At 34.5% G+C, this 27,801-nt stretch overlaps 2 protein-coding genes, 1 non-coding gene and 3 pseudogenes across 9 annotated transcripts; 5 read left to right on the top strand and 1 right to left on the bottom strand.

The window, feature by feature from the left end:
- Positions 1-1,673: 1,673 nt before the first annotated feature.
- On the top strand, positions 1,674-6,243 carry F27B3.7 (annotated as a pseudogene). Its single transcript has 18 exons — positions 1,674-1,764; positions 1,928-2,137; positions 2,184-2,288; positions 2,334-2,476; positions 2,650-2,931; positions 3,207-3,410; positions 3,457-3,669; positions 3,717-4,025; positions 4,112-4,238; positions 4,282-4,696; positions 4,744-4,848; positions 4,892-4,954; positions 5,000-5,092; positions 5,140-5,241; positions 5,287-5,328; positions 5,373-5,585; positions 5,635-5,927; positions 5,977-6,243. Coding segments are annotated over exons 1-18 (3,277 nt in total).
- Positions 1,893-2,208, bottom strand: F27B3.9. Its single transcript, NR_147805.1, has one exon. It is a non-coding gene; the product is annotated as an Unclassified non-coding RNA F27B3.9 (non-coding RNA).
- A 509-nt stretch (positions 6,244-6,752) lies between the features above and the next one.
- C09E7.8 (RING-type domain-containing protein) lies at positions 6,753-11,713 on the top strand (the record flags this gene model as incomplete). 2 transcript variants are annotated; one of them, NM_066046.5, is made up of 18 exons in its annotated part: positions 6,753-6,848; positions 6,892-6,997; positions 7,045-7,148; positions 7,381-7,485; positions 7,531-7,680; positions 7,727-8,008; positions 8,350-8,559; positions 8,607-8,816; positions 9,130-9,447; positions 9,495-9,606; positions 9,651-10,041; positions 10,094-10,261; positions 10,306-10,398; positions 10,445-10,552; positions 10,597-10,638; positions 10,684-10,917; positions 10,965-11,502; positions 11,551-11,713. In NM_066046.5, the coding sequence occupies 18 exons, from the start codon at positions 6,765-6,767 to the stop codon at positions 11,638-11,640; spliced, it is 3,345 nt and encodes a 1,114-aa protein (NP_498447.2). The 2 variants fall into 2 exon arrangements, with proteins under 2 accessions (NP_498447.2, NP_871695.2); NM_181966.6 differs by lacking the exons at positions 6,753-6,848; positions 6,892-6,997; positions 7,045-7,148; ... (1 more) ...; positions 7,531-7,680; positions 7,727-8,008 and having other exon boundaries at positions 8,434-8,559; positions 11,551-11,640.
- Positions 11,714-14,096: 2,383 nt separating this feature from the next.
- On the top strand, positions 14,097-18,618 carry C09E7.7 (DUF7809 domain-containing protein; the record flags this gene model as incomplete). Of its 3 annotated transcripts, none has more annotated exons than NM_001395769.1 (17): positions 14,097-14,194; positions 14,407-14,616; positions 14,671-14,775; positions 14,822-14,971; positions 15,195-15,473; positions 15,728-15,931; positions 15,979-16,191; positions 16,239-16,547; positions 16,634-16,760; positions 16,804-17,218; positions 17,266-17,370; positions 17,414-17,476; positions 17,522-17,614; positions 17,662-17,763; positions 17,809-17,850; positions 17,895-18,107; positions 18,157-18,618. In NM_001395769.1, 17 exons carry the CDS (start codon positions 14,111-14,113, stop codon positions 18,428-18,430), a joined length of 2,988 nt encoding a protein of 995 aa, NP_001382755.1. The 3 variants fall into 3 exon arrangements, with proteins under 3 accessions (NP_001382755.1, NP_001368687.1, NP_001368688.1); NM_001379771.3 differs by having other exon boundaries at positions 14,098-14,194; positions 14,407-14,600; positions 18,157-18,609; NM_001379770.3 differs by lacking the exon at positions 14,097-14,194 and having other exon boundaries at positions 14,514-14,516; positions 18,157-18,430.
- A 296-nt stretch (positions 18,619-18,914) lies between these two features.
- C09E7.6 lies at positions 18,915-23,790 on the top strand (annotated as a pseudogene). The gene is made up of 18 exons: positions 18,915-19,004; positions 19,051-19,156; positions 19,202-19,305; positions 19,690-19,794; positions 19,842-19,991; positions 20,040-20,321; positions 20,590-20,779; positions 20,827-21,036; positions 21,158-21,475; positions 21,527-21,638; positions 21,683-22,085; positions 22,138-22,305; positions 22,357-22,449; positions 22,505-22,612; positions 22,659-22,700; positions 22,746-22,979; positions 23,027-23,564; positions 23,613-23,790. Coding segments are annotated over exons 1-18 (3,431 nt in total).
- Positions 23,791-24,101: 311 nt separating this feature from the next.
- Positions 24,102-27,221, top strand: C09E7.5 (annotated as a pseudogene). The gene is made up of 10 exons: positions 24,102-24,341; positions 25,251-25,423; positions 25,467-25,571; positions 25,619-25,681; positions 25,743-25,826; positions 25,908-26,015; positions 26,112-26,153; positions 26,199-26,422; positions 26,470-26,887; positions 27,132-27,221. Coding segments are annotated over exons 1-10 (1,547 nt in total).
- Positions 27,222-27,801: the final 580 nt, after the last annotated feature.

The raw sequence follows: 27,801 nt of genomic DNA, 5'->3' as shown, positions 1-27,801 counted from the left end.
CATCACACTTTCGTCGACCGAAGCTGTCGGACCAGAGGTGGGCGGATATTTTTTTCGGATATTTTCTAATAATGAATTTATCAATAAGTATTGATGTAGTTATTCTGGAAGAAATGTATCCGAACAAAAGAGTAACTATTAAGCAACATTTTAATATGATAAAACCTAGAAAAATTCTACAAGTTTTCTGTATAAACGATATGCAAGTCCATTATCCGATATCCGTAATATCCGTAGTATCCGATATCCGATGTTGCTCGGCTAATAAGTTTTAAGGTCTCGGTAAGGAAAACTTGTAGAATTTTTCTAGGTTTTATCATATTAAAATGTTGCTTAATAGTTACTCTTTGGTTCGGATACATTTCTTCCAGAATAACTACATCAATACTTATTGATAAATTCATTATTAGAAAATATCCGAAAAAATATCCGCCCACCTCTGTGTCGGACTTCACACTTTCCTCGACAGAAGCTGTCGGACATCACACTTTCCTCGACAGAAGCTGTCGGGCATCACACTTTCATCGACAGAAGCTGCCGGATCTATTACCTTCTCCGACTGACGCTGTCGGACCTCATTCTTACCTTGACAGAAGCTGTCGGATATACAAACCTTCCTCGACGGAGGTTGTCGAAAAACTCCACATTAAAACTGACCTGAGACCAAAAATAATTTTATAAAACCGCACACCGCCTCGACGTTTCTTCTACCTTGATTTTGTCAAAAAAGGGAATACAATTTATTCTAAAATTAGGAAACGATATCGATATCTGACGAGGCGATGCGAAGTTTTTTTTTAAAAAACTGCAACTAAGCTACTGGAGACTGAAATCACCTGTCCAGACCATGGACCGGTTATACACTTCTTACTCTTTTAATAACCCAAATATGCCGAGATTGATTATTTACGTAAAGAAATGTAAACGGAATGTGCGAGATCAATAACAAGCAATTTGACGAAACTCGAGCGGTTTACAAAGATATGTTATTTGAAAAAGCGACTAGAATCTAGGCTTAAAATATTTTGAGAATGAGAGGAAAAGGGTAACACATTGAGACGCAAGCAAGAGATAAACCAATAAACTATCAAAAACGGAAAACCAATTTCCGACTATCTGCCGGACTTTTAGACGAAAAGAATAATTTAAGTTTAATAACAGCGAACGATCGGAGAGAAAGGAGAAAATTTAAGTAATCCAGGTCTGAAAACACAAATCTGTTACGAAAAACGCTCTCGAAAACATTCACGCCAATACTCATACTCAGCTATCTGTTTCTCACACACATAAACGCTAACTATTGCCTAAATGACGAAAAATATTTACAAGAGTCACTAAACAACCCCTAATTAATGAAAAAATGGCGAAAATTCGCAAAAAAATCGCAAAAAAACGCATAAAACCGATAAAAAGCACGACCTCTACGCTACTCACACGTAGAATGAGGAGAAACAGGCGCCGCAGCGCCCGCGGGGCGCTTGTCGTAGCGAGACCCGTGCCGGAGGAAAAAGCCTGCGCCTTTAGTTTGCTACTGTCTCTCTCACTCCGCTGTCACGGGAAAACATACCATTACGGACATTTCACGTGAACTGAATCGTACGTGCAACGTTGTATAACTTGACAACTTTTTTTCCGCTTTTGTCTCGCTCTATACATTTTTTGTTGCTTTACAGTTCAATCATGGCTGAAGATTCCTATAAAAGTCATGTCGCCTACTCAATGCATTCGTTGGTACAAGTGGCAATGGACTACATTCCTCTAGAGGTAAGTGCCCATTATGCATACAGTTAAAAACTACTTTGTTGGATTAACCTCTGTCTCGACAAAATCGTTAAAGAACTTTACTTTTTGAGATGAGACCAAACTTTTTTGTAGTGGAAATAAACAAAAAAACAAGAGAGAATCAAGAAAACTTCATTATTTCCAGATTCGTCGGAAACACAATTTAACACAGCTCAAATCAATGATTGATCCACAAAACCTAGACGATAATACTGCTCTGGAAGCTATTATGAATTCCGATCGTCGACTGAGATGGTACAAGACAGTTGAACAGTTTCGAAAATCGCTGATATATTATTCGATCTTCACTTCCTGCCACAAAAAGTGTGCTATTCCGTTTTTCGATATATTTACCGTGAGTGATGCATTGTCCCGTCCTGTTGAAATTTGAATTGTTTCAGACAACTCCTCCATTGATGAAGAGTCTGAAAGGTGAAGCTTTTCTATACAAACATGACATTTTCTCGTACTTGCGAAGCTATCTTTCCGCCATGTGGCCGCGGGATGTAATCAATTATTTTCAAATTTCGCATTAATATTTTATTTTTCAGGATCATTTCTTATTCAAATTGCTTTAATCTATATCAGAATTCGAGAAGACAAATTAAGAAATTGCTATGAATTTGTAAAGTACTATGATCCGATTTTGAAAAAAATGAAGAAAGATATCCAGCTTGCAATAAATGTAGCCGCTGTAAGTCATTTTATCAAGAAAATTGAATATTTTAATTTGTTTTGCGAATCTACTAAATTATCAGCTAATCAAGAAGTAAGAACAGTGTAATTACAATTTCTGGTATGTATTTGATAGGCTGTCTTGCCGAGCGGTACAGCAATCAACAATAAATTTATATGAAATTATTTCAGAAATGCGTGCATCGTGAAAAGTTCAAAGTGCTGAACGAATCGACACCTGTGCTCAACTTGAACGTTCTAATAAGTATGTGGAAAATAGAATTATCTGATTGGACGGACGATGAATTCAAACACATTGTTGATTTTTTCACGAACCAAAATATTTTGCAACCCCTGGAAACTAGACGAGTCAGATACTTGGAGATGCTTTTGTTCAATAGAAGTTTCATGATTTTTTTCCCAAACATTATCGACAATCACCCGGAGCTTTTCATGCCTTGTAAGGCCAGACCGGTTAGTTGAACAAATTGATTTTCTTCTTCTGCTTAGAAAAAACTTCAAGAAATTTTTTATAAAAAACAAATTTTCAATAAATACAATTTTTTTGAGATACCATATATACACAGGTACTAGTGTAAAGAATTTAACCTTTACTACCTTTACTACCTTTACTAAGATTTAAACCTTTATATGGAAACCCCAGTGGAGAAAGCGAGATGTTTCAGAATCTTTATCAAGAGCCGATTGCTGTAGCCCAAGTAGGTTATGTTTTAAACAAAAAATTTCAGAATCCCCCTGACGTGCCAATTGCTGTAAGAGTTTTTACATTCGAAGATCGTAAAATGGTGATGAGAAGTGAATTATTCAAAGCAATCAATATGAAATATCCAAATCGAAAGCCAATTGAGTATAATGATGTAAATGGTTTCTTGTATGCAATGGAACTTAAAGATGTTTTCAAGAATTTTGGCGATTTATGGCACGATATTGATGTTAGTTTAAGTTGTTTTTCAAATAATTATTCATTAAAATTTTTAGTTCCTGAACACTCCAATAAACCGAACAAATCAAAAAGCAGTTCCAATTATTACTTCTACTGGTGATTTCTGCATTCCTGGATTCCGAGCATTTTCAGAAATATTCTATCTAATGTCTTTAATTATGAGAGTTTTTCAAAAAGTTAAAATAAACTCAATGCATGTATTGGATGACTACATCAAGATTCTCGTATCACAGTTGGAACCGTTCTTGGTAAATAATTTGATAAAATAATAATTGAGAGTTAATTTCATTTTCAGAAAAGCCAGTGTTTTATCACAACCGATGCATTTCAAAAAATTGAACAGGAAATGTGCAACTATTGGAAGAAATTCGAAAATATTCCAGTAAAAGATATCAGAGATGTCAAGCGATTCACACTCAACGATTTGAAGAAAGAACTGAAATATTTGGGAATAACAGAAGCATTTCCAGATGTTTTGGTTTACGCGGATTTAGCATTCCCCAAACTTTTGGAAAGCGTCTCTCAAAATAAACTTGAAACTATTGATATGTTTGAAGCTGTGGCAGAATGTACATATTGCTGCCTCTTGGACAAATATCTCGAAGTAAGTTTACGATTAAGTTAGGCCTTATATTTTGAAGTCTTCTATTACGTTTTTACGGAAACTCCGGATAAAAAACCATTTTTCAGTTGGTACAAGTTTGGTTTCCTCAATTTGGATCACACAAAATGTTTTGTTCGATTTTACCTCCAGACCCAGTTGATATTTTCCTAGGAGTATCATCAAGCCACAAAGACTTGCGACGCTATATCAAAGGTTTGCAGTTTTTGAAGCACACATTTTTATATTCTATTTTTAGGAGAAGACAAGGAAAATATGAAAGTTAAAGATACTTCAAATCCGCAAGTGATGAAAAATCAAAGAGAAAACCCAAAAAGCATCTCGAAGCCGGAAGGAAACAATTCCGACACTCCAACAGAATCAGGAAATAGTTCATCTTCAAAAGTGGAAAGCAGTATGGCAAACTGTACGGACTGTAGTGGTGTCAGAAAGGAAATGAAAACAGTGCAGAATGTACTCAAAGATGTTCAGACCCAATTAACAACTATGAAGCACAAGTCTGAAAAGTTTGAAAAGAACATGACTGGATCTGTTGAAAGATCGAAGAAAGCTGAACAAAGGTTGCAGGAGGAAAAGTTGGACCACGTGAAGATTCAGGTTGAGGCAAAGAAGAAGCTCGAGTTGAAATTGGAAGAAGTTGAAACGTGGAAAAAGTAAGTTAATTCTAGTCTTGGATTAATATAGACATTATACCTTTCAGACAAGTGTCTGCGTTGTGGAACTGTAAATCTGACCATGAGGCATTAAACACTAAGCTTTCAAAGTGCGTTGAAAAGGGGAAAAAGCTGAAGGAGATTAATGAGAAGTGAGTTGTCTTGCACCTGTCACCATTGATTTTTCATGTTTAGAGTGTCGAATTCACGTGACCAATTGTCTACAAAAGTATTTGAGCTTAAACTTCAACTGAATCGGTGAGCTTATTTGCAGGTAAAAATAATATATAGGTTCATTTTCAGCGAACTTGAGACTGCGGAAACACTCAAAAATGAGAGAAAGGATTCCGCCAAATTGAGAAACGAAGTCAACCAATTGAAGGATCAACTTGAAAGGTTTTTAGAATTTTAAAGAATTTGAGAGATAATTATACTATTTTCAGAGAACGGGAGATAGCCTATGGACTGCAGGAAGAAGCTTCTAAACTGAGAGTTGGAACAGGCAAGGATGTGAAGAGACAGATCTTAGAGTCGGAAAATGCCCAGTGAGTGCCCGGTGCCTCTATTACTAGTTTACATGTAACTTTCAGACTTCGTCAAGAAAAACAGAGACGTGAAATGGAGAAGTCAAGGTGAAAATTATGAATATAGATTATTTTAACGCAAATATTTTCAGTCTCCTTGAAACAAAGATGATACTATCTCGTCAAAATGAAGAACAACATAAATTAATTCAAAGTCTTATGGATCAAAATCATACAGAAGAAGGGCCATCGAATCATGAAGATGAGAATGGAAGTTATAGAAAAGTACTTTGGAAACATCAGAAGATCAAGGATTTGTATAGAAAAGGAGAACAGCAGAGAGAAGCTGAAGAGATGGTCAATAAGTTCGTTGAATTAGTGGATATAACTTTCATCTTATGAAATGATTTTCAGATTGATTTCGTTGAATCAGCATCCAGAAGTACAACATATATCATTTCTGGAGCTCGAAAGTTTTAAGAAGCAGATCAGTGACTATCTACACACTGTCGAGAAGAACATTCAAAAGATCAAAAGGAATGATGACTTTACGAATCTTGAACCACTTCCAGAACCACCGAAGATGTCAGACAAGTTTATGAGATTGTACTGGAATGAAATGAATAAGCAGCCTTCCACTTCTGATTTACCTTCAGCTGAACTGGATGATACTGACCAGTTATAGTAGATAAAAATTCCATCTAAATGTGAGTTTTACAATTATCAATTTCCTTATTGTGACTCTTCTGTTTTCAGTGTGTAGACGAATCACTCAAAGCCCGGCATGCTTAGAACTTCTCCTGTGCTCCCAGGATCTATTAATCAACGCAGCTCTTTTATTTTATATTTGTTTAGCATGTATTGCTTAATTTATTTCGTGGAATTAACGTTATTTGAACAATGCTCATTTGTTTCGCTATGGGTGTCATTCCCATTTGAATAACTATCTAGATTTGTTTTATTTCTTGAACTTTTCAAATTTCCTTTTTTTTTTGGCTACTCTACTTCCTCACCGGGGAAGAACATCTTGGAATAAGAAGACACACGAGTTAATGTTTCGAAAAACGTCACTCAAGGGGGAACACCCTTCGGAAAAGTACCCTATTATTTTGTCAAAACTATTTAAAAAAATCCATAACTATTTAATACGTGACCTCGTGCAATCAAAAAGTTTTTTTCGTTATTTTTCACGTGTGCGGGGTAAACGTGGCAAAAAACTCCAAAACTCATTGGATTCGAATTTTCAAAGTTGTCGGAATTTTCAGAATTTCGATTTTTGAAAACATTTTTTTGAGTTTAAATTGTTTTTGTTCTATAAATTTTGATCTACCTATTTTGGTTCACTCATCACTGTTCAGTTACCCAAGCGGAGAGATCATCTACATTTTTATGTATAATTTCATGATTATCGATCATTCTTTCCTGTAGTTAGCCCAAAACTGTCGCGCATTTAATTAGACGACACTTTGACTATTTTCTGTTAACGTTTTTTTGTCGATGATTTTATATGTTGAATTAAAAAATAAAAGAACTTTCAGATAAAAATGGACGACGACTTTTTGCCAAGAAGGTTAAAGTACTCGAAACATTCTCTGATGCTTGTAGCTCTTGATTATATTCCGAAAGAGGTAGTTTTTGCTATTCGATTGAAGTTTTAAATCCAAATTCCAGTTACACAAGTGCCTGGACATGGACAGACTCGAGGATGTAAGTGCTGGTGGTGCTTATACTACAAAGCAGATGCTTGAGGAAATCTTAAATTCTGATAGTCGATTTAGTAAGTCAAACTTATCTTGCACGACTCAATAAAATGATAAATTTCAGGAATCTATGGAAACGCTGAAGTTTTTGAGAAACTGTTGGAAAAATACATGAACTTCACATCCTGCCGCGAAAAGTTCGGATTCGAAAAGCTCCAAGTCTTGTGTGTGAGTCTTAATTTACAATCTGAAAAAAAAAACATTGTTGAAGTTTTGTAGAAGTATATACAACGTTAAAGATTATAAGATCTTTCAATGAATGTGAGTTAGTAACATAGATTTGAGATTCCCTAATATAAATACCACTTTCCAAAAACGTTTTACGGTAAAAATTTTCCTGATTGTGAGCACCTGGAATTGTAAAATTTCTTAATAATTTTTGAAATGCAATTTTTTTCAGGTTCCAATTCCAATGTCACCCAATTTAAAGGGAGAAAAGTATCTCACCAAGCAGGATATGTTCGAACATGTTCAATTCTATTTAATGGATGTTTTTCATCATACGGTAAAGAGAACACTAAACGTGTCAATCTTAAAATTACAATTTCAGGGTTTTCCATTTGATAACGTTGTGATTTCATTGGCATTCATCAAATTTAGAGCAGATCGTCTAAATGGTTGCATGGAGTTTGTAAGCAATGCCCGAGAGGTTTTGAATTCCATTGAAAGTGAAATCGATCAGTTTCTTGACGAGCTACTGGTAAGTTTAAAAATGCTGCTTTCTGTCTTTCATAATATTTTTTCAGGATATCTTGAATGCCGAATATTTCCCAAAAAACTATGCTTTACCATCAAAAAATCCAAGCTTTGATACACTCTACAAGCAATGGAAATCATTCTTTCCGGATTGGAAACCAGACGAGCTTGATTCCATTCAACGTTTTCTCGAAGACCGTTATAGTCATCTTCCTCCACATAAAAATGCTGAAAAGTATGGTGGAATACTATTCGTCAATCATTACCTCACAAATAAGTATCGTGAACTTATTGACAGTCGCCCGGAAGTTTTTCTCCCTTATAATGCAATGGTGTGTTTTTCTTCGTTTTAGTGAAAATATTAGTGAAAAAACTAATTATTTTGAAGGTTTCGGTTCAAAATTCATAGTTCCCAATTGGTCTTACGTTTGCGCCTATCTCACGTACTTAACTACAGTATCCCTACCAATATATAGTATACTTTCTCCGTTATCTCATATAAATCATTGATATTACGGGCCGAGTTCATACCTAGGTATTCTCCCTAACACGAAAGCTCACAAATAGTATGCGGTGGGTGAGTAAGCCATCGTGAATCTTGATAGGTGTTTTCTGCGCTCTCGACTGATCAGAAGAAAATAAACGTTTTATATATCATTTAACTTGATTTCAGAATCGTCACAAAGCTCCTATTACTGTTAGAGTAATTTTATTCAAGGATACAAAGCTTGTGCTTCGAGGGGAACTTTACAAAGCAATGAACCAGGCCTATCCCGACCGAGTTCCTATTGATTATACGGATGACTTGGAAGAAGGAATTATTTATGCTATGAACTTTGAAGACGTGTTTAAAGAGTTTGGTGACCTCTGGTATGATATTGAGGTATGATTCCGAGTTTGTGATCTTTATAAATTTTCTTGTTTTTTAAGTTCATTCTCACTAAAGTCACCAGAACAAATAACGCCACTCCAATTTTGACACTGTCCGGAGAATTTTGCATTCCAGGATTACAAGCGTTCTATAACATCTTCCACGTAATGAATAACGTCTTAAGACTTTTCCAAAAGGTTAAAAAAGAAATGTGGCATTTTGTTTGTGGATACGTGAAGATACTTGAAGTACGTCTAAAGCCATTTGAGGTGAGCTTAGAAAACCACGGGTAGGACTCGAGTGATATTTGGGGAGAACATTTGGGTCTGGTAACTTTTTATAAGTTGCGCAAATTTAGATTGATTTTGCAGAAGCTTGTTTGAAGCTGGATCATTGAAAATAATGATTAAAGAACGATCAGTTCTTCAAGTGCTATGCAGTTTTCGATATTAAATTCATTAGAATAAACACCATTCGGTAAAACGTGAGCAAGTTTTAAGTAGAAAGCTGCTGATAAAAAATGTTGGACAAGGAGTTATTTAGCAGTAACAGTACATTTGTTCTAAACAAAAATGGTTTCAGGATACTCCTTGTTTCATCACAAACACTGCGCTTGAAACGATCATACAAGAACTATGTGAATACTGGAGAATGTTTGAAAATGCTCCATTCAAAGATATCAGAACTGTCAAAGGAGCTACATTTACTGCGGATGATCTGAAAAATGAATTGAGTCATATTGGAGTGCTTGACATTTTTCCTGAATTGGGGGAACTTGTGGATACAGGATATCAGGCAATTTTAGAGGTCAAGCAGAATGCAGATAACCTAAAGACATGGGATTTGATGGATTATTTGGAATCAACCCTGATATTTTGTTTTTCAAGTCGATTCGAATTTGTGAGTTCCGGCTGACAAATATTCAATTTTAAATTTAAAACTTTTAGCTCAATAACTTGTTGGAGATACAGGAAGGAATTCATCCAAAGAACGAGAATCTAGCGAACATTTTTCTAGGAATCACATCAAAACCGGAAAACTTGCTTCCGTATCTTATAGGTAATAATTTGATCTATAAAAATTAATAAGACACACATTTTCAGATAAAAGTCGTTATCAAGATGTACTACCGACAGTACCATTAGAACGACATCGAGTTCGTGTAACTTATAATTTTTCGATTGATGACGAGACTATTTCTGAGCCAACTCCTGTTCCTCAACAATTGGAAAAGAAAACAGAAAATTGTTCCGAATGCAATGACGTCAGAATGGAAATGAATACAGTGAAAGATGTATTGCAAAATGTTCAGAAGCAATTGAAAAACATGCAACAAAATTCTGAACAATTTGAGACAAAGTTGGTAGCTTCTGATAATAAGACCAAAAACTTTGAAAAACAGTTGGAAGATGAACGAAGAAAGAATAACAAACATCTGGAATCTTCAAGAAAAACTTTGATTTCAAAAAATGAACAACTTGAGGCATTGAAAAGGTGAGTGACTTTCAAAATAATTGATTTATATAGTTAATACTTATATTTTCAGACGTGCAACTGCATTATCAAACTGTCAAGCTGAGAATCAGACTTTAAAGTTCAAAATCGCCGAACATCATCTTCTTGAGAAACAGTTAAACATTTCCAACAAAGATGTGACACAGGCACGGGACCAGCTTTCAGGCCAGATATCTGAACTTGAAATTCAATTGAAAAGGTAATCGAATTTGATCATAAACATAAATACTGTAAATTTTTCAGTGAATTGAAAACTGTTCAGCACCTCAAGAAAGAGCAGACAATATCTTGTAATTTAACAAATGAAATCACCAAGTTAAAGGATCAAATTGAAAGGTTTTACAACAGCTTTTGATAATAATTAAAAAAAAACTAACTTCAGAGAAAAATTGTGTTCGAAGCAATTGGAAAAAGAAATTTCTCAGTTGAGAACAGAAGCAGATGAGATGAATATTGTTATGACACAGAGTTTGGAGATGGAGAATTTACAGTTTGTTATTCTTCTTTTATTCAATTAATGACAAACATTTTCAGACTTCGAGATGCCACAAAAAAATTTGAAACAGAGAATGCCAGGTAAACTTATTTTTTAGTTTTGTTTCAATAACAGTAAATTTTCAGTCTCCTCAAAACAAATCAACAGTTATCTATTCAAAATGAAGAACAAAAACGATTAATACAAGTGCTTCTTGAGAAACAGCAAACTGCTCCATCGTCATCTGATTTTCCGGTGCCATCAACTCAGATGACAGACAATGAAGAAAATTCTAGACAGCAACTCTGGAAGTACCAAAAAATCAAGGACTCATTCAGAGATGGCATAAAATTGAGAAAGGCTGAAGCAATGGTTAAGAAGTATGTTAGATTTCTGAACGACGCTTGAAACTGTTAATATTTTTCAGGCTAACTTCTCTGAATAGAGATCCAGGAGTTCATCAAATGGCACATCGTGAGCTGGAAAACTTCAAGAAACTGACAAGTCATTATTTGCAAGCAATTGAAATGAATATCCTCAAAATTAAAAATAATGGATCATCAGATCTAGAACAGCTTCCAGAAGCCCCTAAATTCTCGGACGAGTTCATGAGATTCTACAGAAATGCGACGGGAAAACAAACTTTGACGTCTGCCAGTTTTTCATCTGGAAACTCACGTGGCACACAAAGTTATGGTTCTTCGATTTCTACAATGCCATCAACTTCATCTCGCGGAAATGTTCAACACCACTCTGGATCTGCTGTTAGAGGACAATCAATTACTCCCACTGGATTATCTCAAGTTCCAATGAGTCCGAGAAAACTGTTTAGTCAGCCAAATATAGTTACGGCTTCTATCACATCGACTGAGTTGGATGATACAGAATGTGCAATCTGTTTGGATGAGATGACCAACTTTAAGGAAACTATCAAATGTCAATGTAGACGTCGTTTCCATTTGGAAGTAAGTTTCAAAGATTTTCAATACTGTACGCTAAGTGGACATTTTCAGTGTGCAACCAAATGGCTCAATGAGAAGAGAGAATGCCCAACATGCCGCAAGTTGCTTCTCAACCCTTCCGACTATCCACCATTGAATTAATTGTTTTATTTTCTGTTCTGTTTTATATTTCTGTAACGCGTGTTTTTGATTGTGAGTAAAGTGAACAAAGCATACTTTGCTTGGAGATAATATAATAAGTTCACATGCCCAACACTAAGACATCATGAATTGTTCATATTACAACTCACGGTCTCCTCGGGTGGAAACGAAGGGGGAGGGAGATTGCTTGCGCGTTTCACCGATGCGCCTTTCGCGTGCTGGCGCACTTCTGAATATTGAATTATTTTTGCGGAAAAAATTCATTTCTTCTAGGAAATTTTCTTGAGAAAGCAAAGGAAAGATGATGAAATGAATTTTTAAAATAGTTTTCTCAGTTAAAAAGAGAATACCTTGCTGCAAAAGGTTAAATTTATTGAAAAATTGAGAAAATAAGAAGTTTATCTTTGTTTTCACTACAAAAGTGTGGAAATCTCAAAAAATTTGAAGACAATTAAGAAATATAATTAAATATATAGCCTGAAAGTCAAATAAGAAATGAAGGTTTGGTCAAAAACAATTTTATCTTTGAATTGAAGTTTTGAGAAATGATCATGTGCCAGAATCACCAAATCTGAGACATTCAGCCCAATTTCTTTAATTTTCTGTGGTTTTATCATGGAAGTGTGGCTTTTTCTGTGATCTTGCCAGTTTTTAACAAGTTGAAATTGGAAAATCGTGAAGTGGGAAACTAGCAGTGAAGCTTCCAAAAGTTTCAAGCCTTACTGAAAGGAACGTATTGGAAACTGAAAACGAAAGCTTAAGAAGATACCGTTTTTATATATTTGAGTTTTGAAAAGCCGTAATAGGTTTTAAATACAGTTTTCTCAATAATTCAAACTTGTAACGATTAAGTTGAGGCACAGAATAAGATGGTAATACTAAGTTATGTTGAAAAAAGCCAAGAAAGACTGAAAACATTGCTTTCAACCTGATTTTTTGTAAGTAATGTAATGTTGAAACATTATTCTTCATAGTTCAGCACTTTATATGGCTTATTTGAGCCCAAACGTACAGTAGTATGTGGCAAGAAATAAAATATTGTGCCAACAAAATTGGAGCCGAAAAACCCATGATAAAATGTTTTATACGTGTATTGCTCTAATAAAATACCAAATATTAATTAGATTCACTGTCTCGACTCTTTTTAATTCAGATTAATAACTTTTAGCTCCTCGTTTTAACGAAAAATTATAACTGAATTTCACAAAAAGAGTTCGATCTGAGTTCTTTCAACAGGTACATAGACGAATTATATCTTAAAATGACGACAAAATTTTGCTCTATAAACGTTATCATTGCAGGTTATGAGAAAAACTTAAATAAAAATTTAATTTTAAAAAATCCGAAAATTCAGTTGTTATTTTCAAACAGTTCGTTATGCATTTCCACCGAACGGTTTCCGATAATTTTTGTTTCTCCACTTTCGGTTCAGTCTACTCTATAATTGTTATCATTTTTGAAATAGAAAAATCGACGAAAAACTAATAAAAATCGAGGGAAATCACTCTTCAACGGTGAAATCTCGGTGGACGCAATGAAGCTGCAGCAAGCGCGCCCTATCGCAATTTCCACCCGAAGAGACCGTGGCAACTTGAAGCCTTTTTTCATGATTGATTTGAATAAAATGAATAATAAATGTTTGTTTCACAGGCCTCGTTTATAGAATTGCATTCTCCCATTTGCGCGCGAATATTTTTTTTTGACCCAACAGACGGGGGGCACTCCGTGCTGTCGTTTCTCCCTATAACGCTCTGTTGGCTGTAGAGACGCAGGCGTTGCAAGATAGTGTGTTCATGTTTTGAGTACGGAGAAAGCAAAGAAGGAAACAGCCGAACTCCTTTTTTTCGTCTTTTTTTCAAGAATTATTTTTAAAATTCAAATTTCTCCCGCTAAACCTTTCAGTAGTGGAGGCCCCACGAAAAGGGGATCTGCAAAAAGGGGATCTGCGAAAAGGGGAGATACGAAAAGGGGAGATACGAAAAAGGGGAGCAACGAAAAGGGGATCTGGCACTGTGCCAAACGCTATTTTTCTCGAAGAAAACAATACAAAGATGCTCCGATGTTACGCGTCGCGTGTTATTAAGCGTATCTTCTAGAAGAAAATTTTAAAAATCAACGTGCGTTGCGTGAGAAAAAATGCGTTTTGTGCGTTTGGCACAGTGCCAGCTCCCCTTTTCGTATCTCCCCTTTTCGTATCTCCCCTTTTCGTATCTCCCCTTTTCGTATCTCCCCTTTTCGTATTTCCCCTTTTCGTATCTCCCCTTTTCGCAGATCCCCTTTTTGCAGATCCCCTTTTCGTTCTGCTCCCCTTTTCGTGGGGCCTCCAGTAGTGTGCTTATTAAAAAACCATCAGATCACGAGAATGCCTACCGGGCCAGAACGGTGCAACGTTGCACATCACGGCTACTTTTTTTTTCATTATTTTCTTACTTCATAACGACAATTTTTTGTTTTGTTTTTCAGTTTACTAATGGCTGAAGATTTCTACAAAAGTCAAACATGCTATTCACTATATTCACTGTTACGCGTGGCAATGGACTATATTCCGTTAGAGGTAAGCATTTTTTCTTGAAGGCTTTTTGTCCTATTTTTGTGTGGTATCTGGTTAACGTAACAAGGCTTATTCTTCTGAAGTATGAGAGAATACTTACGTGCTTTCCTTACTGTACAAAAACACAAAAAAAAAAACTTTTTTTATATAAAGACTTATTTTCGAACTGTTGTAAAAAATTAAATATGCTTATCAACAGTTTTTGAACATTTCAGCTCCGTCGAAACCTGAATTTATCGAAACTCGAATCACTTGTCGATCCACGAAACCTTGCCGATGACACTGTTCTCGAAGCGATTCTCAAGTCCGATCGGCGATTTAGATGGTATGGAACAGCTGCAGAGTTTCGAAAATCACTCGCTTATTATATGATCTTTACATCCAGTCACAAAAAGTGTGCAGTTCCAATGTACGAGGTGTTCACCGTGAGAAATAATTAATCAGTTTGAGACAACATGTTGAAATATCACCAATTTCAGACAACTGCTCCGATAATGAAGAGCTTGAAAGGAGGACAGTTTCTCTATAAACATGATATTTTCTCGCATTTGCGCCACTGTCTCATCAGGACATGGTCACAGACAGTAATTATAAACTTTTAAAGCTTAAAATGTTAACATTTCATTTCAGAAAATTGATAGTTATTTCATTCAAAGCGCGTTGATCTGTATCAGAATAAGAGAGGACAAATTAGGCAATTGCTACGAGTTTGTAAAGAACTATGATACCATTTTGAAGCATATCAAGGAAGAGGTCCGAGTTGCAGTTATCAAAGCCGCTGTAAGTTAACTCCTGATCGAAGTTGTCACTGCTTTAGTAGAAAAAACATTTCATGTATACGGAAAACAATAAACTTAGACTTGAGTTACCAAATGAATATTCTCTACGAGTAAGACTAAGTTACGCTTGTTTTCATTAATTATTAACTAGAAGTTTTGTAGTATCACATGTATTATTTTGAGGGCAACAATAGAATATTGAATTTTTTATAAACTTTTTTCAGCAGCCCTTGACTCATGAAGAGTTTGACGCGCTTGACGAATCTACACCTAAACTCAGCCTGAATGTTCTCATTAGTATGTGGAAGAAGGAATTTTCTGATTGGAAGGATGAAGAATTCAAATATTTCATTGATTTTCTGAAAAGTCAGATTATTGAATTCTCGATGCAAACTAGACGAGAAAGATACTTGGAGATGGTTTTGTTCCATAAACGTTTCGTTAAAATAATTTCGAAAATAATGGACAATCATCCGGAATTATTCATGCCGTACAATCAAACGGTTAGTTAAAAATTTTTTTTTGCTTTCTGTAAGCGCTTTCTGTCGACTTGGAGTTGTTTGAAAGCTTAGCTAACATAATATCAATTATTTACAATAATTAGCTCAAGCAGAAATTGAACAGAAAATAGATAGTGAGATAAGTTCAAAAAAATGTTATGATCTCTGCAATCCTCTGTAAATTTGGAAAAAAATGACAAGCAGTTTTTGATTATATGACAACTCAAGTAGGTTATGTTTTAAACAAAAAATTTCAGAATCACCCTAACGTGCCTATTGCTGTAAGAGTTTTTACATACGAAGATCGTAAAATGGTGATGAGAAGTGAATTATTCAAAGCAATCAATATGAAATATCCAAATCGAAGGCCAATTGAGTATAAGGATGTGGATGGTTTCTTGTATGCAATGGAACTTAAAGATGTTTTCAAGAATTTTGGCGATTTGTGGCACGATATTGAGGTAACTTTTCGTTTTTTTGTTCAAATTTTAATGAATTCGAATTTTAGTTCTTGATCACTCCGATATGCAAAACGGATCAAAGAACTGTTCCAATTATTACTTCTACTGGTGATTTCTGCATTCCTGGATTTCGAGCATTTTCCGAAATATTCTATCTAATGTCTTTAATTATGAGAGTTTTTCAAAAAGTTAAAATAAACTCAATGCATGTATTGGATGACTACATCAAGATTCTCGTATCACAGTTGGAACCGTTCTTGGTAAATAGTTTGATAAAATAATAATTGAGAGTTAATTTCATTTTCAGAAAAGCCAGTGTTTTATCACAACCGATGCATTTCAAAAAATTGAACAGGAAATGTGCAACTATTGGAAGAAATTCGAAAATATTCCAGTAAAAGATATCAGAGATGTCAAGCGATTCACACTCAACGATTTGAAGAAAGAACTGAAATATTTGGGAATAACAGAAGCATTTCCAGATGTTTTGGTTTACGCGGATTTAGCATTCCCCAAACTTTTGGAAAGCGTCTCTCAAAATAAACTTGAAACTATTGATATGTTTGAAGCTGTGGCAGAATGTACATATTGCTGCCTCTTGGACAAATATCTCGAAGTAAGTTTACGATTAAGTTAGGCCTTATATTTTGAAGTCTTCTATTACGTTTTTACGGAAACTCCGGATAAAAAACCATTTTTCAGTTGGTACAAGTTTGGTTTCCTCAATTTGGATCACACAAAATGTTTTGTTCGATTTTACCTCCAGACCCAGTTGATATTTTCCTAGGAGTATCATCAAGCCACAAAGACTTGCGACGCTATATCAAAGGTTTGCAGTTTTTGAAGCACACATTTTTATATTCTATTTTTAGGAGAAGACAAGGAAAATATGAAAGTTAAAGATACTTCAAATCCGCAAGTGATGAAAAATCAAAGAGAAAACCCAAAAAGCATCTCGAAGCCGGAAGGAAACAATTCCGACACTCCAACAGAATCAGGAAATAGTTCATCTTCAAAAGTGGAAAGCAGTATGGCAAACTGTACGGACTGTAGTGGTGTCAGAAAGGAAATGAAAACAGTGCAGAATGTACTCAAAGATGTTCAGACCCAATTAACAACTATGAAGCACAAGTCTGAAAAGTTTGAAAAGAACATGACTGGATCTGTTGAAAGATCGAAGAAAGCTGAACAAAGGTTGCAGGAGGAAAAGTTGGACCACGTGAAGATTCAGGTTGAGGCAAAGAAGAAGCTCGAGTTGAAATTGGAAGAAGTTGAAACGTGGAAAAAGTAAGTTAATTCTAGTCTTGGATTAATATAGACATTATACCTTTCAGACAAGTGTCTGCGTTGTGGAACTGTAAATCTGACCATGAGGCATTAAACACTAAGCTTTCAAAGTGCGTTGAAAAGGGGAAAAAGCTGAAGGAGATTAATGAGAAGTGAGTTGTCTTGCACCTGTCACCATTGATTTTTCATGTTTAGAGTGTCGAATTCACGTGACCAATTGTCTACAAAAGTATTTGAGCTTAAACTTCAACTGAATCGGTGAGCTTATTTGCAGGTAAAAATAATATATAGGTTCATTTTCAGCGAACTTGAGACTGCGGAAACACTCAAAAATGAGAGAAAGGATTCCGCCAAATTGAGAAACGAAGTCAACCAATTGAAGGATCAACTTGAAAGGTTTTTAGAATTTTAAAGAATTTGAGAGATAATTATACTATTTTCAGAGAACGGGAGATAGCCTATGGACTGCAGGAAGAAGCTTCTAAACTGAGAGTTGGAACAGGCAAGGATGTGAAGAGACAGATCTTAGAGTCGGAAAATGCCCAGTGAGTGCCCGGTGCCTCTATTACTAGTTTACATGTAACTTTCAGACTTCGTCAAGAAAAACAGAGACGTGAAATGGAGAAGTCAAGGTGAAAATTATGAATATAGATTATTTTAACGCAAATATTTTCAGTCTCCTTGAAACAAAGATGATACTATCTCGTCAAAATGAAGAACAACATAAATTAATTCAAAGTCTTATGGATCAAAATCATACAGAAGAAGGGCCATCGAATCATGAAGATGAGAATGGAAGTTATAGAAAAGTACTTTGGAAACATCAGAAGATCAAGGATTTGTATAGAAAAGGAGAACAGCAGAGAGAAGCTGAAGAGATGGTCAATAAGTTCGTTGAATTAGTGGATATAACTTTCATCTTATGAAATGATTTTCAGATTGATTTCGTTGAATCAGCATCCAGAAGTACAACATATATCATTTCTGGAGCTCGAAAGTTTTAAGAAGCAGATCAGTGACTATCTACACACTGTCGAGAAGAACATTCAAAAGATCAAAAGGAATGATGACTTTACGAATCTTGAACCACTTCCAGAACCACCGAAGATGTCAGACAAGTTTATGAGATTGTACTGGAATGAAATGAATAAGCAGCCTTCCACTTCTGATTCCACTTCTTCAACTCAGATGACTAATAACATGTCAGCATAGACGGGTACTCATGTGAAAGTGAGTTTTAAACCTTCAATTTCATTATTTTTGGTTTAAAACTTTCAATCTACAGATAATTGGCTCAAGGAAAAGAAAAGATTCCCGACATGTTGCTCCTGAACAAATTGCTTTTGCATTTAAATTTTTTGAATACCAATGTTTTACCAATGAATAAATTTTCAAGTGTATATTGTATTCCTGGAAATTTTTTTTTGCCAAAAGTTAAATCCCTTTCGATTATTTTTTTTGACACTTTTTTGCTAAAAGTACTTTTTTAAAGTTTTTTTTCGAGATTCGGTTGTCTTTCTCCTTTTTGATCTATCAGTGTTTTTGACATTGAATTAAGTTAAAATTTGGTAGATCATTTGAGTTTTTAAAAAATTTCCTTTCTTGAACGATACATTGACTATTTAATGTTGCCGTTTTTCATCAACTTTTTGAAAAAGATGTTGTATAATTTAAAATTGTGACTTTTTGTATGTAGATCACAATGGACAATGATTTTCTGTCAAGAGAAACCAAGCACTCAAAACGTACACTTATGCTTGCCGCAATTGACTATATTCCCTAAGAGGTAATTATGGTTTTTTTTTTAATTTTTCAACTTTAATATTTTTCAGCTAGTGAAGTGCCTAGACTTGCCTGGTTTAGAGGATATAAGCGAAAATAATAATTATTCCAATGAGGAAATGTTGAAGGAGTTTTTGGATTCTGATAGCCGATTAAGTAAGTTCAAGTTATGAAAGTGCTTCCTAACATTTATATTTTCAGGAATTTATGGAAGTGCCGATGTTTTTCTGAATTTACTGGAAGAACACATGCGCTTCACGTCTTGTCGCAAGAAGTTCGGGATACAAAGGATCGATGTGTTATGTGTACGTTTTGATTCAAAATCAGATTTATAGCCAATCTAATTCTCTTTCTAATGTATAACGGTTTAAATGAATGCAACAAGAAAGAATATATACTTTATAAAAACTTTTCGATTTTTGGAGAAAAAATTTGGTTTCAACCAATTTTGCGTTAGACCTTTTGCTCTTAAGTTTGTTTTTGGGCTGGTGACGGTTTCTTCTCACTGTGAAAACATTGTTAAGCTTTGCTAAATTTTAAATTATAACTTTTTTCAAAAAGTTTGGGTAGGAAATTTAAGTTTTATTACCGCGAGCCCGAGATCGTGACGTGTTCCTGAACCAAAGCATGGGAATAAAAAAACAAACTGTTCCACACTACTAAAATCCAGACAATGATCACTTTTTTAGGCTCCAATTCCGATGTCACCCAACTTGAAAGGAGAAAAGTATTCTACCAAGCAAGATATGTTCGAACATATTCAGTACTATCTAATGGAAGAATTCAAAGCGAGGGTAAAGAGAATTATGTACATAATTCAAATCTAAAATAACTATTTCAGGGTTTTCCAATGGACAACGTTGTGATTTCATTGGCATTCCTTAATATCAGAGCAGAGCGTCTTAGTGGTTGTATGGAGTTTGTCAGCAATGCCCGAGAGGTTTTGAATTCCATTGAAAGTGAAATTGATCAGTTTCTTGACGAAACTCTGGTAACTTGAAACTTCATTATATTTAGTGTTCAATCAATTTTTCTACAGGGTTTCTTGATAACCGATTCGGTCCCAAAAAAATATGAATTACCATCAAGAAATCCAAGTTTGGATAAACTCTACAAACAATGGAAATCGTTTTTCTCGGATTGGAAACCGGACGAACTTCAAGTCATTCGATTTTTTCTAGGAGACCGTTTTAGTCATCTTCATCCACAAAAATATTCGAAACTGTATGGGGATATACTATTCGTCAATTATTACCTCACAAATAAGTATCGTGAACTTATTGACAGTCGCCCGGAAGTTTTTCTCCCTTATAATGAAACGGTTGGTTTATAGACATTCTCGATAATGAACTACACGCAAAACATTGCAATTTAGCTCAAAAAAAAACAATACCCGGTTTGAACACGACCGATTTTTGTAACTGTTTGAGCTTATAAGCGGTTTTGTAATTTGAGTTCCTAAACGAAGACATTCGCGAGTGGCCTCATGAAATATATTTCAAGTATCTAATACATTTCTGTCAATCTGCACATCTTAAGTCTTAATTTTTAAAGTTGGTTTTCCAGTAAATCATCTATTTCAAATTTAGACTCGTCACAAAAAGCCGATTACAGTAAGAGTGATATTATACGAAAGGAAAAAGTTTGTGCAAGGCAATCAACCAGGCTTATCCTGACCGAGTTCCAATTGATTATGTGGATGATGTTGAAGGAATTCTTTATGCAATGAATTTTGAAGATGTATTCAGAGAGTTTGGTGAGCTCTGGTATGATATTGAGGTATGCATTAGAATTTACTATTTATATCAATTTATTTTCATTTTCAGTTTGTTCTAACCACAGTCATAAAAACAAAAAACGTCACCCCTATTTTAACACTTTCCGGAGAATTTTGCGTACCAGGCATACACGCGTTGTACAACATCTTTCATATAATGATCAGTGTTTTGAGAATTTTCCAAAAGGTTAAACATGACACGTGGCATCTTGTGACTGACTATGTGAATATCCTCGAAACACGGTTAAAACCATTTGAGGTGAGTTTTTTCTTCAAAATTTTGGTTTAAAACTTTGTTTAACGCAAAAATATATTGTTTATGTGCATTAAAAGATGTTTACCACGTGCAGCATACTTTCAGTTTTAATTTTTTTTTTCAGAGAACCCCCTGCTTCATCACAAACACTGCGCTTGAAACGATCATACAGGAACTATGTGAATATTGGAGAATGTTGGAAAATGTTCCATGCAAAGATATCAGAAGTATCGAAGGAGCTAGATTCACTGAAAACGATTGGAAAAATGAGTTGATTCGTATTGGATTGTCTGATATTTTCCCAGAATTGGTGGAATTCTTTGATGCAGGATATCAAGTACTTTTGAACATCGCACAAAATGGAGACACCCTAAAAACGTCGGATTTGATTTGTCATTTAGAATCAACTCAAGCATTTTGCTTTTCGAGTCGGTTCAAATTTGTGAGTCAGAATTAAGAAAAATAGTATCGGTTTTTTATTTCTAAAGTTTAGCTCGAAGTCGCTTCGGACATTCAACAAGGAATTTACCCAAAATTTAGAAACTCAGTCAACGTTTTCATAGGAATTGCATCCAAATCGGAAAGTTTGCTCCCACATCTTAAAGGTAGTTGTTAAAATTGAAATACATCATTTAAAAAACACTTTCAGCTAGAAGCCGTTATGAAGGTATACTGTCGGCAATGCAAGTTGACAAGCAATTAGTACCACCCCCTATTCAAATATGTCACAAGTTAATAATTGATGCCGAGACTGTTTCTAACCCAACTCCTGTTCCTCAACAATTGGAAAAGAAAACAGAAAATTGTTCCGAGTGCAGTGACGTCAGAATGGAAATGTATACAGTAAAAGATGTATTGCAAAATGTTCAGAAGCAATTGAAAAACATGCAACAAAATTCTGAACAATTTGAGACAAAGTTGGTAGCTTCTGATAATAAGACCAAAAACTTTGAAAAACAGTTGGAAGATGAACGAAGAAAGAATAACAAACATCTGGAATCTTCAAGAAAAACTTTGATTTCAAAAAATGAACAACTTGAGGCATTGAAAAGGTGAGTGACTTTCAAAATAATTGATTTATATAGTTAATACTTATATTTTCAGACGTGCAACTGCATTATCAAACTGTCAAGCTGAGAATCAGACTTTAAAGTTCAAAATTGCCGAACATCATGATCTTGAGAAACAGTTGAACATTTCCAACAAAGATGTGACACAGGCACGGGACCAGCTTTCAGGCCAGATATCTGAACTTGAAATTCAATTGAAAAGGTAATCGAATTTCATATTTTACAGAAAATATTTATTTTTAATATTTTTTAGTGAGCTGAAAAATGTTGAGCATCTTAATAAGGAACATAAGAAGGCGATTGATTTGGCAAATGAAATCTCTAAATTGAAGACCGAAATTGAAAGGTTTGTATCAAATTCTCTCAAAAAAAAAACAAATGATATGATCACAAAATTTAAGAGAAACATCGATTTCAAAGCAATTGGAAAAAGAAATTTCTCAGTTGAGAACTGAAACAGATGAGATGAATATTGTTATAACACAGAGTTTGGAGATGGAGAATTTACAGTTTGTTATTTTTCTTTTTTTTTAAATTAATGACAAACATTTTTAGACTTCGAGATGTCACAAAAAAATTTGAAACAGAGAATGCCAGGTAAACTTATTTTTTAGTTTTGTTTCAATAACAGTAAATTTTCAGTCTCCTCAAAACAAATCAACAGTTATCTATTCAAAATGAAGAACAAAAACGATTAATACAAGTGCTTCTTGAGAAACAGCAAACTGCTCCATCGTCATCTGATTTTCCGGTGCCATCAACTCAGATGACAGACAATGAAGAAAATTCTAGACAGCAACTCTGGAAGTACCAAAAAATCAAGGACTCATTCAGAGATGGCATGAAATTGAGAAAGGCTGAAGCAATGGTTAAGAAGTATGTTAGATTTCTGGACGACGCTTGAAACTGTTAATATTTTTCAGGTTAACTTCTCTGGATAGAGATCTAGGAGTTCATCAAATGGCACACCGTGAGCTGGAAAACTTCAAGAAACTGACAAGTTATTATTTGCAAGCAATTGAAATGAATATCCCCAAAATCAAAAATAATGGATCATCAGATCTAGAACAACTTCCAGAAGCTCCTAAATTCTCGAACGAGTTCATGAGATTCTACAGAAATGCGACGGGAAAACAACCTTTGACGTCTTCAAGTTCTTCATCTGCAAACCCTCGTTCCACACATATTGAAGGTTCTTCGATTTCTACAATGCCATCAACTTCATCTCGCGGAAATGTTCAACACCACTCTGGATCTGCTGTTAGAGGACAATCAATTACTCCCACTGGATTATCTCAAGTTCCAATGAGTCCGAGAAAACTGTTTAGTCAGCCAGATATAGTTACGGCTTCTGTCCCATCAACTGAGTTGGATGATACAGAATGTGCAATCTGTTTGGATGAAATGACCAACTTTAAGGAAACTATCAAATGTGAATGTAGACGCCGTTTCCATCTGAAAGTAAGTTTTAGAGTTACTCAATATTATATACTAAACTGTAATTTTCAGTGTGCAACTAAATGGCTTAATGAAAAGAGAGAATGTCCAACTTGCCGTAAATTGCTTCTCAACCCTGCCGACTATCCACCATTAAATTAAATGTATAATACGATTTTGTTTTTTTTTTTCGGTTCTGTTTTATATTTCTGTAAGGGATATTCCTATATGAAGTTATTTTTAATATTGATTTTCATTAATATCGTGAAAATTAACAAAACTTGTCCAGATCTCTATATCTAGCCGCGATCACATCGAAACCTACACGGGAGTACGGTAGATTACGAAAATGTAGCGGTTAGAAATTCGGGTCGTGATTGAAAGTTATATTCAGAGTGTTCATAATTAAATTGTGACGAAGTCGTGAACAAGTTTTCAAGAAGTATGATTTGCTCCATGAAAAGTTTAAAAATTCTTTTATTTTCAGACAAAAGCAATGCGCATTTCCAAAATGTTAATCTGAAGGATTTACTTCTAGAATCTGAAGAGGCAAAAGAAAACATGCCTGAAGAAGCTCCCGGGGAAGCTACAGAAGAAAAAGCTGAAAAGGAATCCGAAAAACTTTCTGAAAGTTCAACAGATTCAAATGCTGCCGAAAATTTAGACAATAAGGAAAACATTATTGAGTCTACTTTTAAAACTGCTATTGACAAAGAGGATACAAAAAGTTGCTCGGAGTGTACAGAGTTTAAAACTTATATGAATAATATGAAAAGCGTGTTGGAAGAAGTTAAACAAGAACTATTAGGTCTCCAAATAAGTTCCGGGTCAAAAATCATAACTTTGTTCGCTGTGTATCGATTTTTATGAAACTTTGGGAATTCATGTTATCAACTATGATCTTTCATTTGACAATAGTCACAAAAATTTTTGAGAACCCCAAGTGTCCTAACTCGGAGCCAATTTTTTCAGGCAATTTTCTGATCTCGCTTCTTTTCAGCTTTCAATTGAGCTTTGTGTGCGGATTTTGCTTTTTTTAGAATACATTATTAGAAAACAACAAAAGTTTGGAAAAAAATCCGTCTAAAAAAATTTTTTTTTGGTTGGTCGTCAAAGAATCTTCAAAAAAATGTTGTCGAAAATTCTAGATTTTTCCTACAAAAATGATGTGACCATGTGTAAACTATTTTTACACATAAAAATTATTTGAGTATGAAATTTGAATCTCAAAAAATATTCAAAAAACTCAAAAATTATCCAAAAGTTATAATTCCTATTATCATTTTAGTGTATCGAACTAAACTGATATGTTTTGTATGTTTAAAAATAATTTACACTTGGTTACATCATTTTTGTAGGAAAAATCTAGAATTTTCGACAAAATTTTTTTGAAGATTCTTTGACGACCAACCAAAAAAAAATTTTTTGGACGGATTTTTTTCCAAAATTTTTTTGTTTTCTAATAATGTATTCTAAACAAAGAAAAATCCGCACACAAACCTCAATTCAAAGCTGAAAAGAAGCGAGATCAGAAAAATGCCTGGAAAAATTGGCTCCGAGTTAGGACACTGGGGGTGGCCAAAAACTTTTGTGACTATTGTCAAATGAAAGATCATAGTTGATAACATAAATTCCTAAAGTTTCATAAAAATCGATACACAGCGAACAAAGTTATCAATTTTGACCCGGAACTTATTTGGAGACCTAATAACAACTACGAAGCAAAAGTATGCAGAGTTTGAAATAAATATGTTGGGCTATGAAGATAAATATAGGAAAATTTTGAAGACGTTAGAAGAGGAAAAAGAAAAGAACAAAAAAAGAGATGAAGCTTCTAAAAAGACACTGAACTCGAAGAATGAAGAGATTGAACACTTGAAAAAGTGAGTTGTTCTGTACATATTTCGCCTAATTCTTCCTTTTCAGACGAGTAATTTCCTTGTCAAACAGTCAATCTGAAAATGAGACAATGAAGTCTAAAATCTCAAAACTTACTGAAAGCGAAAAGAAGCTTAAAGAAACTAATGGAAAGTGAGTGTTGAATGTTAGATTATCAAAACTGAGATGCACTTTTACAGAGTGACCAAGTCACGGAATCAACTTTCAGAGAGAGTTTCTGAACTTGAAGCTCAATTGAAAAGGTAAGTGAAAGACAAGCAGTAGCTCGTTCAACTTACAATTGTAAATTATAAAATTTTTTAGAGAAGCAGATACTGCTCAAAAACCAAAGCAAGCGGATCCTGACTTGTTGAATAAAGTTGGCAGATTGAATGATCTGCTCACAAGGTTTGGTGATAAACTTTAAATGTTCTGGGTTTTTGCACATTTAAAGTCTATACAAGCAAAAAAAAACATCATCATTTTCAGCGAGAAACAAAATACGCGTGTACTACAAGAAGAAGTAGCAAAATTCAAAGCTGAATTAGAATCAACTAATAAGACTATGAAACAAAAACTAGTTCATGAGAGAAAAACGTAAGTGATTTTTAGTTTCGGAGGTATGTTTTACGTAAGCTGATTAGCTCAAATTTTGAATTTCCATTAAAATCTAAATGAGGTTAACATTTTCAGTCTTATCAAAGAAAAACTGGAACAAGGGAAGGAGATAACCCGGTAAAACATTTCTAAAATTTTCCAAATACATGTGTTTGATTTAAGGCTGCTTGAGGCAAATGCGCATCTATCAATTCAAAATGAAGAACAAAAGAATTTGATTCAAAATCTTCTTGATCAACAACAAACATCTACATCTAATGCTGTAGGTGCATCTAGTTTTGGATCAGAAACTGGTAGCTACAGAAAACAACTCTGGAAATATCAAAAATTAAAAGATTCATATAGAAATGGTGTTCAAAAAAAGAAGCTGAAAATATGGTTCATGAGTAAGAAACTATTGAAGAAAATAGTGCTTTAATAGTAAAATTTGCAGACTGATCGCTCTGACCAGGACTGCTAAAATCCAACGATTCGCATTGTTGGAGCTTGAGAACTACAAAACCAACATAGACAATTACTTGGAAACAGTTGAAACGAATATTCAAAAAGTTAAAAGAAACTCACTGGATCTCGAACCACTTCCTGAGGAACCAAAAATTTCCGATAAATTTATGAGATTGTACTTGAATGAAAAGGAGAAACAACCATCCACATCTTCAAAAGCCAAGTTTCCAGACAAACCTGGAATATTAGTTGGAAATTTCAGAAAGTCTCCAGGAAAAAATAATACGGTCACAGTTTCTGCTCCCAGCTCCGAGTTGGACGACACTGAATGTGCAATTTGTTTGGAAGAGATGTACAATTTCAAAGAGACGATAAAATGTGAATGTAGACGGCGTTTCCATTCAAAAGTGAGTATTGAAACAAGAATAACTGTATCGACTGACTCAACAGTTTAAAAGTAAAAAACTGTTGCGAAGAATCAGGAAATGATCCACCAAAATTTATCCAAAACGGTGAGGTGTGTATATTCAACCTTCAGTTCGCGAGAATGCCTACTTTCTGGCGCGAAAAGAAGTGGTAGATTTCATTTTAATACATAATTGCCCAAATTTTGTAAACTCGATAATTAACTAAATAACTCAACTATTTCAGTGTGCAACAAAATGGCTCAACGAAAAAAGAGAATGTCCAACATGTAGAAAATTGATGTTGAACCCCAGCGACTATCCACCATTGAAATGATTAGCAATCACTGCTTCAAATTTTGGTTTTTCCATTTAAATCTTATTCGCATTGTTACTTATTTTATGAACATGATTTAAATCTCACAAAAAAAAAACAAATTTACGTTATATGATTTGCATTCTCGGCAACTTTGGCCACTTTCTAACTGCCATTTCCCATGTGCATTGACAAACTTTATCTATAAACAGGGGATCTACCGAAATGCTATTCACAAAGAAATGTGTTCCAGTTTGCGGACCCGGAATTGTACTTTACAAGCAAAATAATAACTAATACAGTGTATGCGCCATGGCGAGACCATTTCGAGTGAATGAAACCTCTTTTAAAAACGTAGAAGTGAATAAAAAATACACTGTGATAAATATTTTGATTCATTTTTTCTATTTTAAAATGTTTTTTGTTTACACTTATCTAAACTTAATTACTTATTGTAAAAACCATAATTATAGCAAAAATTGAAAACATTTTCGACAATAAATTTCGCGTTTTTCAATATTCTAATTTCACATTAAAACCCTGTAGAAATATTCCTATTTGAGCTTTTCAGAACCAAAAAGTGATTTTTCAATTTGTAATC

Source organism: Caenorhabditis elegans, chromosome III (assembly GCF_000002985.6).
Source record: "Caenorhabditis elegans chromosome III".
NCBI lineage: Eukaryota > Metazoa > Nematoda > Chromadorea > Rhabditida > Rhabditidae > Caenorhabditis > Caenorhabditis elegans.
Note: the sequence above shows the minus strand (reverse complement) of the source record. Positions and strands in the feature narration are given on the sequence as shown.